The 15,211-nt window shown below is 41.3% G+C and overlaps 1 protein-coding gene across 2 annotated transcripts in view; it reads left to right on the plus strand.

Annotated features, from left to right (window-relative positions):
• slf1 (SMC5/6 complex localization factor 1) overlaps nucleotides 1-15,211 on the plus strand; it is a 30,658-nt gene that overhangs the window by 13,379 nt on the left and 2,068 nt on the right. For both annotated transcript variants that reach the window (XM_077599830.1, XM_077599831.1), the window contains exons 15-17: nucleotides 532-605; nucleotides 5,014-5,106; nucleotides 6,075-6,257. In XM_077599830.1, coding sequence (XP_077455956.1) covers nucleotides 532-605; nucleotides 5,014-5,106; nucleotides 6,075-6,257 — 350 coding nt within the window. The remainder of the gene's footprint in view (nucleotides 1-531; nucleotides 606-5,013; nucleotides 5,107-6,074; nucleotides 6,258-15,211) is intronic.

Here is a 15,211-nt window from a genome sequence, read left to right on the forward strand (position 1 = left end):
TACCAGCGAACAAGCCGCCTCCCTGTAATACTGATAGCATTCCGCTTCAGCGCAATGCACACACTCACACCTGTCAAGGCTCCATGCAGGCAGATCCCACGTACCTGCTCGCAGGACTACTGACAGCCCACAGCTATTAGCACGCTGCCACTTTGAAGAGGCTTCACTTTCTTTCACCAGTTATTCCTCTTAATGTGCTCGCTCGCCTACAATTCTCCGGGTCTGCATTTCAGGCGTTAAGTAGGAGGAAAAGTGCTTTGTAACAGAAATTGTGTCTGTGTTTAGGTGTGCGTGTGTTTCACACCAGACGGGTGTGGAAGTTTTGATATAATTCAGTGCCATGGGGAATTCATTTGCTAATGGGGATTGATGGATGTTACTTAATATCCCCACCCTTCCATTGACATAGACGCCCATTGAAAACTTAACTTGTTAATGTGAATAATGGATAATTTCTCATTGAGTCAGTACCTTGTGTATTCATGCCTATTTCCATAAACCCTTGGACTGTGTCCTTTGTGTCCTGTCCAGAACTGTGAGCCCACTGAAGAATGAATTCGGCAAAGAATGCACCCCAAGAGGACTCAACAAAGTTAATGCAGCAGGTAGAGCTCTCCATTGCTCTCTCTCTTTCTCACATTCACACAAAAACACTATAGCTTCAGGCTTTTAATGGACTGAGGTAATGAATCAGGTCATCAATAAACATGGTACTCGGTCGTTTGGTCGCCGGTCTTCTGGTCACCGGTCTTTTGGTCGCCCGGAAGGTTATTGATAATTACCATTTAAATCGTTGCTCAAATTCCCTAAATACAAACTGTGAATTATTATTTAGTCATACTTAATACGCTATTAATTATTAGGCTAAAGAAAGTTCCAAATTTCCCGTACTTTTTATTGTGTTTTGTTGGAGAACTTTTTAAGACCCTGACTGTCGTCCCTTCCTAAGGGGACAACTCATGTACATACAAACTCTTATACACTCACACGTCCTCTCAGTGAAACTGCTCAGGGCCATTGTTGGCTTTTATTGATGCATAGACCGTGTTGTTTTACCTTGTTTTGTCGCCGGTCTTTTGGTCACAGCCTTTTGGTCGCCCGGACCCAAACAACGGTTTGGTTCCGGGCGACCAAACGACCGCACACAAATAAACAAAGTCTTGATGGTGTTCTCCATACTTTAGGTTCATTGAAAAGGATCCAATGCATGGTGATGTCCATTGGTCACATCTAGTCGACTGCAAGGGCTACTGTACAAGTTAAACAAATTGGGTCTCGACTGCGATACCTTGTCACTGCTTAGTTCTCTCTACCATGTAAAATTCGATTGAAACTTTTATGTAAACTTGAGGCTATCTTAGGACAAATACAGTGGTACCTCAGCATACGAGCACCCGACATACGAGCATTTCGAGATACGAGTTAAATTTTGAGCAAATAATTATCTGTAGATACGAAAAAATTTAGAGATAGGAGAAAGCCAGGTGGCCAAGACATTAGAGGCTGTTTATCATTGTAGTCTTTTTTGCCGCATCGCTTTCATGTATAACAGATATCTACGAGCACTGGGCGGAGCGTTGCATTTTTTTCAGTGTTTTGTTCCGTCACTCAGCGCGAATGCCGGGGCGATCGCTAATGCGAGCAGTATGTATTACCTCTTGTTTGCTGCTCATAAGAACTGCCTCTTCGTAATGTCTCTGCAAGCACTGGGCGGAGCGTTGCATTTTTTTCAGTGTTTTTTTCCCCCCTTAGCCTGTTAGCTCCTGTTGGCGGAGCGATCGCTAATTCAAGACTACTTCTCGTTGGCAAGTGGTCGTGCGTTATCCTATTGTGAGAACATTTGTGTGCATCATTTTCGGAATATTTTGAAGGGAATACAACATCAAACAGCACATCGATACTAAAAGTCAGGTTGGAGGCGGGGCAAACAGAGCCAACCCGGCCGCAAGAATGGTATAAAAATGTAAAACAAAATTAGAATTAAGTTTAGTGTAAGGTTAGTTTAAACTTATTTTTGAGTGTGTCTGCATCGTAATCCAAGTTCATTTAAATTTGTTTATGTTATATTACGATTCATCGGAGCAAAAAAAGTCTCCCCCATGTCCCTCTCTCTACCCTCGGCGAAATCTGTCTAATTTTAGTTCTATTAAACATATATTAGTAATATTAAACCACTAGTTATATGTTACTTTGTTCATAGATGGCGATTAGAAGAAATAAAACATTTTTTTCCAACCCAATATCCTGTTTTTGGTGTTTTTTCAAAGGCTTGGAACGAATTAATTTGTTTTTAGTTCATTTCAATGGGAAACATTTGTTCGAGTTACGAGAATATCGACATACGAGCTGAGTCCCGGAACGAATTAAGCTCGTATCTTGAGGTACCACTGTAATAGAATAGGAATATATAAACAGCATATTATTAAATAATGTGTTTCAAAAAACATTGTTGTTAGGCATAATGATTTGTTTCATTGTTTTTTAATGAATTGTCACATTATACGTAATTTGCAATGTGCCATTTATTCATGTGGTCATTATGATACCAAGTTAACTTGGCCTGGTAGTAGTTCTGTGCTTTAGCTGGACGGAGATGCATGTACCAATTACATCGTTATATTATTACTATGCAAAATTTTCACTCCTATGTTTATAACTGCTTGAACTAACACTGTTGCATGTGTTATATTACAGCAAAAACTAGTTTCGTTACGTAACTCTTTACATTTTTCAACCTATACTGGCCCTAGATTTTTTGTGTTCCTTACGTTACTTACGAGATCCAAAAGGAAAGGTATTTATCTGTACTTAACTGGACAATTCAAGGACAACGACTGTTAGTTTAGTTTTTAAAATGCTCTCTGCTTTCTGAAGCCTATTTAGCATAAACATCTTACTCAGTTTCAAATCTCAATGGCTTCGAATCATTAGATTACATGGGTGGGAATGTGTTTGACACACCAAACAATACTAAATATATAACATGAAGAGTTTGACCTCACACCTTTACAGGGACATTAAATGTAGCAATTAGGGAAGCGCTGCCGATATACAGCGGCTTCACTGGTGGAACTTGCCGCAATTAAAGCCGTGGCACTCGGTGTGAACTCTCGAAGGTGTCAGAGCTCATCTCTCCGCTGCTTCACCTGATCAGAAAGGGCCCATGCTGGAGGGGAGCAGGGTGAAGGAGAGCTGAGGGGGGGTAGGAGCTTGGGAGCACTGAGGCTTTGGGCGTGTGTTGTTTTTCCGCTACGTGATGTCTATACTAATGCGGTCGACATTAATTTTTGATGAACCATCGGCACAGCTTCCTCCCCTCTCGCCCTCTCATCCCCAACCCCATCCTACCCCCTTTTGCCTCCATTTTCCCACAGCTGCTTTCACCCGCACGTATAAACTTGCTTTGCTTATGCGAAGCTTCTGTATCTCTTCCATGGAACCTCTGCATCTATCTCAAAGAAGCAGTCAAGGGTATCGTTTTTTGGGGGGCGGGGGGTTTCCCCCCAAAAACTTGTCCATTTGAGTTTCATATTTGCTTCTGGATGCTCAGCAGAGATTTCAGTTGCAGAATGTGCCATTGAACGTGGAATTGTTTAAGTTTCACATTGTACCACAAGTGAAACATCTGATTTGATATTCACACAGCATTACTATGTCATAAGCCATCAGTTGAGTTCATAAAAGCAAGTACACATCTAGCAGTATTCATCTCTTCAGTGGCAAACTTTCTGTTGCTGCTTCCAGAACTTGTTTCCTTTAACATTGCGAAATCCTCATGTTAGTTCTTAGGCAGGCTTTGTGTAAAACTACATTGCAATGAGTACGTCTCAACCTTAAAATTGATAACTACTTGTATATTGTAAACAGAATTCAATCTCTATTGGGCACACTGGGGCAAGGTAGTTCAGACTCTGCTTGAGCACTTTTGACACTTAAATTCTGCAATGGATTAACAGCTGAAACAAACCAATTAAATTAACATCAAAAAGCAGGAGTAACTTGTCAATGCTGAGCTAGATTCAATGGATGGATTGGCTAAACATTCACATGTTTGGACAATTTCTGATATACCAAGTGTCTGTATAATGGCTTTGTTCTGAATATACCTTTAAAAAAATTTGCTTGTACATTTTTGGAGCACCAAATTTAAAACGCCAAACTCAAAATTGAAGCATTTTGCTACCCATTGTCACTATTGGACCAAGCTTATTGTCTCTCCTGAAATGTATTTTATTTTAATCCTTGGCTGATGATACTTTTCTAACACATTCCTGTGGTGAAGGAAAGTACAACATATAGTTTCAACCTTTTCTATTTTAGTGTGAAACAGGGAATTTATAGAAAGGACAAGCAGATTTATCCTTTCCGTGCTAGTAAATGGTGAGCATGCAATTACACCAACAATGGAAGTGTTGTGTCCAAATTGGAGCCATTAAAGTGATTTAACAGAGCGTGGATTGGCCCTGGCATTTTCAGGAATGTGTACACACGGGGTCTAGTAGAATGGGTGTTTAATCGCTATGTTTTTTTAGAGCTCAATAATGGCTCACAACTTTGCATAGAACTCACAGTGCTGCTTATTCATGAAGCTCTGCAGGTTTGGGCCAAGATCTCCTCACTGATTGATTGGGTCAGTCGAGGTTTTGAAATAAATTTCTTATTGACATCTTTGTTATTACTAACAAACATTTGGATTTGTAAATGAAACATATTTGAAAAATATAAATCTCCGCGTTACAAGGTCTGCCAAATAAAACACTTCAAATTTTGTGTGGCTATAACCCAATTGGATAAAATTTAGAGCACTATTTTGGCTCATGGACGAAATTAACTTATCGAGTTGAATTCTCGTTGGTGGCTTTCACTTCAATACTTTAGGAATGTAATTTTCTCCATTGTCTGGATTTCTGTTATATTGTATTCACCTTATGGGTGTGATTATTGGGCACCTTGACGCTTCTTTTTTTAAATTTGTTCTTGTTAATTGTGCGTTTGTGTGTTTCCTGATCAAAGGCGAGACCCTCCTCCACCAAGCATGCAAGAAAAACAAAGTGGACGTTGTACTTAGCATTCTGGCGTCCCCAGGCGTTGATGTCAATGTTCAAGGTAAAACCCTTTTTATTTCGGTCTCAATCCCCACCATGACATATTAACACATTAGTGTTCATCATTGTCAAAGTTAACATTTTGCCAAAATTCAAAGAGTGCGTCTAAACAGTGAACCGTTCCGAGATGTCCATTTGTAGATTTTGTTACCGTATTTAGTCAAATACTCTTGTCTGCTTAGGTAACAATAATATTTTGTATGCCCGTCTGATCTGTTTTGCAAGATATTTATAAAATGAACTTAGTAATTGTTGTTGGGGGTTTTTGGTGACAGGCTAAGCTACAATTCAGAAGTGTACAATTAGAGTGCAACAGAAAAAGTCATTATTATTTTCATTCATTTGTTTTCTGAACCATTTATCCTCCCAAGGGTCATGGGGGGTGCTGGAGGCTATCCCAGCTAACTTCTGGCACCATTCAGGGGACACCCTGAATTGCTGGGTAGCCAATCGCAGAGGGCGCAAGGAGACAGACAATCATTCACACTCACACTCATACCCAGGGGCAATTTACAGTGCTCATCCAGCCTACCTTGCATGTTTTTGGGATGTGGGAGAAGACTGGAGTGCCTTGAGAAAACCCACCCAAGCCTGGGAAGAACATGCAAACTCCACACTGAGGCCCGACCTGGGATCAAACCCTCGACGCCAGACCTGTGAGGCCGACATGGTTACCACTGGGCCGCTATATTATATTTAGTTATTATATTTAAGTATCATTGAACATATGGTAGATATATTAATTTCCATTACAATTTTCAAAATTGAAAATTAACACACACCACCTCTTGTTTTCTTATGTCATGTCATATTGCTCAGAAAGTGAGCGCTCTGGGCACTACAAAGCTCTAACAATGTTACACTGTCAAAACCTGAGAAACAAGTGTAATAGGATCTGGAAATTTGCCGCTTGACCAGCAAGCAATTTTATACTGGTGAGTAATTGGATTTTGTCTTTTTGGCTTTTAGACAATGTTGGCTGGACCCCTCTGCATGAAGCATGTAACCATGGCAGTACTGCCTGCGTGGAGGCTTTGCTACGTCACCGGCCTACCCCACTGCTTAATTTTATGGTGGATGGAGTCAGCCCTCTGCATGATGCCCTGCTCAATGGACACTATGACATTGCTAAAATGCTTCTGGAGGCTGCAGGTAGGTCATTTAAAGAGATCTGTGGGAAGTACATTTGAACTCATTCAATAGTGCTTATGGCGCACTAGTTAGTCACAAAGCTAAAATTTTAAACTGGGAGAGTCAAAGAGCCACACCACGCAGTGGCCAGTCAAAACAAACAGACACACACAAAAACAATTAAAACCATATCATTCACCATAACACTTTCTTCCCCTTACAAAACAACATTGTGCTCATTTCAAGGTCAGTGTCCAAATTCCAATCTGCCAAATTCATTCATTTTCTGAACTGCTTTATCCTCACTAGGTTCAAGGGGGTGCTGGAGCCTATCCCAACTAACTTCGGGCCAGAGTTAGGGGACACCCCGAATCGGTTGCCAGCCGATCGCAGATCTGCCCAATTATATTTTTAAAATAATCTATTGTGTTTTAATGGGCCCTTGATAAATTTGAGTGTGTTAAGAGAGAATAAAAATAAGAGATACATGAAACGAGTCAAAGAGCCCCACTGTATACAAATATGATAAGAAACAAAGAGCCGTATTCATTTTGGCCTTGGCCCGCGTGTTCGCCACCCCTGCTTTAAATATCTCCAATATATGAATATGGTCTGAAAAGGAATTGGTTTATTCATGGAAAACCTTGGATATGGACCTCATTCATTCACCTTCCATACCGCCCATCCTCGAAAGGGTTGCGGGGGTTGCTGGAGCCTAACCTAGCTATCTTCGGGCGAAAGGTAGACTGGACCCTAGACTGGTCGCGAGTCAGTCGTAGGGTACACAGAGAGACAACCGACCAACCACACTCGCAATCATATCGCCACGAGCGGGAATTGAGCTCACGGCTTATGGAAAGTAATATGGTCATTAATAGATTGGTATTGAAATACATTGACTGTACTTTGCAACTGCACCAACCAACTTTCACCATGTGTTCTAGATGCTACTCATCTACTAAGTGATGGCTGATGTAATCAAATATCACCCACATCTCACTGATAGAGTCATATAATGTGGAAATAAAACACTTGTCTGGCCAATACGCTGGAAAAAGGAGCCAATCCTTTGGAATTAGCTATTTAGTTCATAATTTACTACAGCAGTTGGCTGCATGCAGTTATGTGGCCAAAAAACACAGCCGAGCTTATTGGCAAATGAAATGTGTTGATTTTGTCAGCACAGCTATTTTGATTGTTTATAGCTCTCTGCCAACGTGACGCCAAACTAGTTTGGAGGTATGCAAGTATATCACCAAACTCAGCAGTTGCATGAACGAATAGATAGTCGATAGACGTTGAATCCATTTGAAATGTGTCTCAGATGGTGCAGATGTTCACAGATCCAATCACAAAAAAATGCTCTTATTGTGGGAAATGTCTTTAAGTATTCTGATATCCATGGTAATAATTCCTTTAGAATTTAGAAAGTATTTGAAAATTATATGTTACTATAGTACGATTCAATACTTGATTGAGATGGTTACCTTAATCCACCATTCACATAGGCTGAGATAAAGAACTCACATTTTGTTGTCTTTACAAAATACAGTCGACCCCCCGCGGTCGTTTTTTTTTTCACATTACGAAGTGGATTATGAAGTTTGTTTTGGCCCCTTTTACAGGGATTTTTCACGCCTTACGGCATCAACAAGAATTTCTCTCGCGGGGCCTAAAGGTTACAAAATGGTGATCGCCGTGCATCATGGCGTCACAAATATGGCCAAAGATTGGCTGAAATTCCTCCTACGATGCATGAGAGAGATGCTGTCTTTCTCTCTCTCTTTCTCGCTCTCTCCCTCTCTCTCTTTCGCTCTCTCCCTCTCTCTCTTTCTCTCTCTCCCTCTCTCTCTCTCTCTCTCTCTCTTTCTCTCTTTCTCTCTCTCTCTCTGTCTCTCTCTATCTATCTCTTTCTCTCTGTTTATTGCTGGCTCATTTGAGAATCTTGCGTCCTTAATTCAAACTTTAATTGTATAACAATAATTTCTACTGCCCGCCATACCATAATTTGAGCCTTACGATCCCAATTCCGGAATAATCATAACCCAGGAGTCCACTGTAATCCAAAAACACGTGTTCATTAAGCAAGTTTTACAACCTGACAAAAATAATAAAAACAAAGCACTTTTTAGAAAAGAAAGTGTAATCGATTGCCAAAATGGTAGGCTTTGAATGGCCGTCAAAATATCTGTATAGCTGGACTGTGACAAAGTGCATGCCTACGGCCATTGAGCTAAGTATTGACTTAAGTTAAGCATTTTTCCCCAATTTACGCCTCTACCTCCTCGTGTTTGTATTATTATACTTCATTTTTTATGACGGGTGGCCCGGTGGTGCGAGTGGTTAGCGCATTGTCCTCACGGCTCTGGGGTCCTGGGTTCGAATACAGGTCACATCCACCTGTGTGGAGTTTGCATGTTCTCCCCGGGCCTGCGTCGGTTTCCTCTGGGTAGTCTGGTTTCCTCCCACATTCCAAAAACATGCATGGTAGGCTGCTTAGACACTCTAAATTGCCCCTAGGTATGGGTGTGAGTGTGCATGGTTGTCCATCTCCTTGTCCCCCGCCTCTGGCCCAGAGACAGCTGGGATTGGCTCCAGCACCCCCCGTGACCCTAATGAGGATAAAGCAGTTCAGAAAATGAGATTGTATATGGCTTTTAACACGTGCATATGCTCTCCTCTAAAAATAAATTAATCAAGGATTCTTTGGTCCAGCAGAAGAAACAAAGCCATTTCTCTTTGCTTTCTGGCAATTAAAGGAGGTTAGAGGAAGAAGCAACGCCTGCTATATGTAAAATTAGAGTGACAAGCAAAGTACACGCTTGTGTTTGTGTGTGTATGCATGCCTGTGAACAGAAGACGTTTAGTAACCTGATGCGGGTCAGTTCACCACACAGGGACGTAGGTTCAAAACAATAAATAAAAAAACAAGCGGTGAGCAGAATAGCTTCAGTTTGAAATGAGCTGCAGGCTTTACCATTCAAGTTGTCTCCTGACGTTCTGCTTTTTCCTCACACTTGATGGCCTTCTTGTCGAGCAGATTTTGTGGAGAAAGCATTCATGACTTCAGGCTCCAGTGTCTCAAGTGGGCTTTTTCACTAAACTATCTTGTAGGCTTAGGCATCCTTGACCAATCTCCTTTCTTTAACTTTTGTCTTGAGGGGGGTAGATTCTCCGATCTGGTTACAAAAAATATTGTTTTGTTTGGAAAAAACACACCGAAGACACTTTAACATGTTGCCAAAGAGACCAGTGCTGCCACGAAATGAGTTTTTTGATATTTGGCCCTTAAATGGTTTTACCTAAAATGCGTCTAAATCTTTTTTTGCCATTTAAAAATTAAATGTTTTAATTTTTTGTTGAATTTTTTTAATTAAACAGAAAATATAATTTATTTTCTTTTATATTTTGAGAGTTTTACCTACAGTGGTACCTTGAAATACGAGCTTAATGCGTTCCGGGACTGAGCTCGTATGTCGATTTACTCGTATCTCAAATGAACGTTTCCCATAGAAATGAACTAAAAACAAATTAACTTGTTTCAACCCTCTGAAAAAACACCAAAAACAGGATATTAGATGAGATTTTTTTTCACTTTTTTTGCATGGCAATGCGCTCGTAACATAACATAAACAAATTTAAATGAACTTGGATTACAATACAGACACTCAAAAATAAGTTTAAAGGGCAACGCATCGCCCAGTGCTTGTAGAGACATTACACGAGGGAGTTGCGACGGAAAAGACAGTGTCCATGTTGTTCTCAAAAGCAGCCTCTCGCGTTGGCCAGACCTGGATGTATGACCATATTTTAATTTTTTTCTCTCGTATCTCAAGGTAAATATTTGCTCGAAATTTTACTCTTATTTCAAATTGCTCGTATGTCGGGGCACTCGTATGTCAAGGTATTACTGTACAAAATAAGAAAAAATACTATTCTCATTTTATTTTTGGGTTACATTTCCTATTTAAAAAAATTAAATAAGGAATAGCAATAAGTATTATCTGATTTCTGTTATGCTTGATAACTGTAGTTTTTTTTCAAGATATACATTACATATTTTGTTTGATGGAACAATGCTAGTCATTTAGTGATATAATTTTCACGGTTCAACTTTTCTCAGCTCATTGTTCCAATGAATATTTCCAGCCAAAATGTAAAGCACAGGTTAAAATACACTTGATCATTGTATGAGCTGATAAGTGCCATGATTATTCATTCATTTTCTTAACCGCTTATCCTCACTAGGGTCATGGAGGGTGCTGGAGCCTAGCCCAGCTAACTCTGGGCACCAGGCTGGGGACACACTGAATCGGTGGCCAGCCAATCGCAAAGTGCTTTCATGATTAATAGACTATTAATATAAATGTGGGTGACAGGCCTAACAGAAGGACACAGTCCCCCAATAGGAAGCAGGCTAGTAGGCCAGATGCCTTTTGCCTATTTCACTTCTTCCTTTTTGTAGAGCCTGATAGTGCCTCCTGGACATATGTTTTTTTTTCCCCCCGGAGGACCATTCACTTTGTCGTCCTGGTTTCCAACAGGCGGGCTGAGCCAAACTGGCAAGGTTTGAGTTAGGCCAGAGAGGGCATCACTGGCACTGGCACACCAACAAAGGCTTTGTTTCGGAGTGATCTCACCCCTTTGTAAGCCTGTCTGTTATAAAGCCTTGGCCTGTCTGTGCGTGTATGTGTGGTGGGTCCCTTCAGGCTTATGGACCTGGCAGGGAAAAGATGCCACGGCTGAGGGCAACTCTCAACCTTCCTTTCCCTTCGTCTTCCCATTGCCCAAAGCCACCTCACATGACCCTTGTCTGCGTGATGCCTCTTTAGCAGGCGGCATTGTTGAACTATTGCAAATTTTCATGAATAAGATGAAAATTGACCTAATTTTGAGCAATTTGGACGAAGAAACACATGTTCATAGCCAGTGAGTAAAAATGGTGCTGGGATCATAATGCCAGTGTCTTGCTACCATTTATTGGACTATTGGTGTTACACTAATATAATTCCCAGCACAAAGGTGCAAAATTCAATGGCACTAATTATGTTTCAAACAATTTTCCCCTAAAAATACTGTGTTCTCTTTTGCTCTGAAAATAATATCAAAATATGTCATTAATATACACACTACCTAATAAAGCTATATAATTGTCCATAAATGCCATATTATTAAATGTCACAACAAATACCTACTCTTTTTGAAGATGGAAATGATTTTTTCATTTGAATTGAATGCTTTTATTGTCATTATAGAAGTATAATGAGATTTAAGGCATCACCATGAAGTGCACAAATAAATAATCAATAAACAAGTCACATAAGTAGTCAACAACATAAATAAGTAGTCAACAACATAGATAAGTAGTCAACAACATAAATAAGTAGTCAACAACATAGATAAGTAGTCAACATAGATAAGTAGTCAACATAGATAAGTAGTCCACATAGATAAGTAGTCCACATAGATAAGTAGTCCACATAGATAAGTAGTCCACATAGATAAGTAGTCCACATAGATAAGTAGTCCACATAGATAAGTAGTCCACATAGATAAGTAGTCCACATAGATAAGTAGTCCACATAGATAAGTAGTCCACATAGATAAGTAGTCCACATAGATAAGTAGTCCACATAGATAAGTAGTCCACATAGATAAGTAGTCCACACAGATAAGTAGTCCACACAGATAAGTAGTCCACACAGATAAGTAGTCCACACAGATAAGTAGTCCACACAGATAATTAGTCCACACAGATAAGTAGTCCACACAGATAAGTAGTCCACACAGATAAGTAGTCCACACAGATAAGTAGTCCACACAGATAAGTAGTCCACACAGATAAGTAGTCCACACAGATAAGTAGTCCACACAGATAAGTAGTCCACACAGATAAGTCGTCCACACAGATAAGTCGTCCACACAGATAAGTCGTCCACACAGATAAGTCGTCCACACAGATAAGTCGTCAACACAGATAAGTCGTCAACACAGATAAGTCGTCCACACAGATAAGTCGTCCACACAGATAAGTCGTCCACACAGATAAGTCGTCCACACAGATAAGTCGTCCACACAGATCAGTCGTCCACACAGATCAGTCGTCCACACAGATCAGTCGTCCACACAGATCAGTCGTCCACACAGATCAGTCGTCCACACAGATCAGTCGTCCACACAGATCAGTCGTCCACACAGATCAGTCGTCCACACAGATCAGTCGTCCACACAGATCAGTCGTCCACACAGATCAGTCGTCCACACAGATCAGTCGTCCACACAGATCAGTCGTCCACACAGATCAGTCGTCCACACAGATCAGTCGTCCACACAGATCAGTCGTCCACACAGATCAGTCGTCCACACAGATCAGTCGTCCACACAGATCAGTCGTCCACACAGATCAGTCGTCCACACAGATCAGTCGTCCACACAGATCAGTCGTCCACACAGATCAGTCGTCCACACAGATCAGTCGTCCACACAGATCAGTCGTCCACACAGATCAGTCGTCCACACAGATCAGTCGTCCACACAGATCAGTCGTCCACACAGATCAGTCGTCCACACAGATCAGTCGTCCACACAGATCAGTCGTCCACACAGATCAGTCGTCCACACAGATAAGTCGTCCACACAGATAAGTCGTCCACACAGATAAGTCGTCCACACAGATAAGTCGTCCACACAGATAAGTCGTCCACACAGATAAGTCGTCCACACAGATAAGTCGTCCACACAGATAAGTCGTCCACACAGATAAGTCGTCCACACAGATAAGTCGTCCACACAGATAAGTCGTCCACACAGATAAGTCGTCCACACAGATAAGTCGTCCACACAGATAAGTCGTCCACACAGATAAGTCGTCCACACAGATAAGTAGTCAACATGAATAAGTGGTCACATAAATAAGTCGGTACAAAAAGTGGTTAGAGGCCTATGGAGTTTTAGTGCAGGTACAAAATAAGACATTGGTCTTGATTACGTCCTCCTAAGTGCAGAACTGGAGTTGAGTATGGTGACGGCCCTTGGGAAGAAGCTGTCCTTGAGTGTGTTTGTCTTGGCTGTTACGTTCCTGTACCCCCTGCCAGAGGTTGGAGAGGTGGAAGCCGGTATGTGTATTGCCTTTTATGATGATGCTCTTTGCCCTTCCTAGGCACCGGGATTTGTAGATGGTGGACAGGGGAGGTATGGGGCAGTTGATGATCTTTTGGGCTGTGTTAATCACCTTCTGCAGTCTTTTCCTGTCTGCTTCTCTGCAGCTTGAGTGCCACCCTGACACAGCATAGGTCAGCATGCTCTCAATGGCAGTGGGACATTGGCTTTTAAATGCACTTGAATGGTTTATGAAGCAAATCCAAAAATTCCGACTAGATTTTTTTTCCAGTCAATGTTGTTTTTGTTTTGTTTGCAACCCGTGAGAGCTGCTATAGCAGGGGTGGCGAACAAGTTAGACACAAAGAGCTAAATTTTTAAACTGTGAGAGTCAAAGAGCCACACCACGCAGTCACCTGCCAAAACAGACAGACACACTCAAAAACACACAATAATACAATATTATTGACCATAGTTGACCCCTGGGTTATAACACTTCCCCTTACAAAACAACAATGTGTTCCTTCCAATATAAGTGTCCACCCTCTATGTTCACATCAAATGCAGCTATACACAAATATGATAAGAAGCAAAGAGTTCATTTTGGCCGGCAGCCACATGCGGCTCGAGAGCCGTATGTTCACCACCCCTGTGCTATAGTATGAATGGTGCCTTGTATTGGAGACAAACAAAGCTTTAGTGTGTTAATCTGTCTGAACTGAATATTCCCGAAATCCATAATCTGACTATAACCTCTCCAAAATTCTGGTCATAAATCTGTGAAACCCTACACGAACGTTTGAGGCAATATTTAATAATGGCTAACCTCCAAATACTCGTATAAGCTCCATTTTGTCACTCCCACTTAACAAATCTAAAAAAATCTTGTTGTTGTGTTTCTCATTGATATTTGGCATCCCAATACACTGCCATTTTAGTTGGCTAGGCTGTCCTTGTTCTTGCTTCACGGCACTAGAACCTCCTCACCGACTATGATGTCTTGCCCCTGGCTGACGTTCACTCACTCATCATGCCTCTTTGCAGGCAGTTAAGGAAGGAAGAGACGCTTAATTTCTTTTCAGACAAGAGAAACAAAGAGGGAGAGCAAGCATCTTCTTTTCCTCACTCTTGGCCTCTTTTTGCACCAATTTTACCCCCTCCTCCACTCAGGCTTTTATATTCCTTGTCTTCGCCTGCCCTCTAAAGGCCAAAGGGCTTTGCACTCAGTGTGTTTATGAGTACGTTTTAGACTCCACGAGTTCACTCGGCATGTGCATTCCTCTACCGTAGCTGCCGAGAATACACAGGATGGTGTAATTACCCTGTGCTCCAGTGTAATCCCCCAGGTGGTGTATTTATCTCCACCGCAGCATATGTGAAATCCAGTGTCAACCTGAAATCACTTTGCCATCCCATAACTGTGTATACAGGTTTGTGTAGTAATCATCATTGTGTTGCATCTATCAATATAGGAAGTCATTTGACTCTAGTAGTGTGAGTAATAACATTTTTATGCGGTTAGACAGTTGTAGCATAATATTGTCCAAGTGATTTGTAGTCAATGATTGATCATACGACAGCTTCAAGTGGACAGTTGGAATTTGTTCATTGGTTGCCATTGACAATGATAGACGTTCAATCCTGCCTGTTCAAATAAAGAGGACTTTTATTGCCGTCAATGGCAGCGAAGACTGGAGTAAAGAGTTGAATGCTAAACTGCCAGTCAGTATCAATTTTACGCACTGAGCTCCAAGCTATGCTGCAAGGGCCCCTTGTTTCTCCACACCAGCGCCATATTTATGTCAACTGCGGTTGACACAATGACAACAGTTTACGCTGCAAGGCATGAACTCTCTTTGCATCTTTGTCCATACCAG

Source organism: Stigmatopora argus, chromosome 5 (assembly GCF_051989625.1).
Source record: "Stigmatopora argus isolate UIUO_Sarg chromosome 5, RoL_Sarg_1.0, whole genome shotgun sequence".
NCBI classification, from domain to species: Eukaryota; Metazoa; Chordata; class Actinopteri; order Syngnathiformes; family Syngnathidae; genus Stigmatopora; species Stigmatopora argus.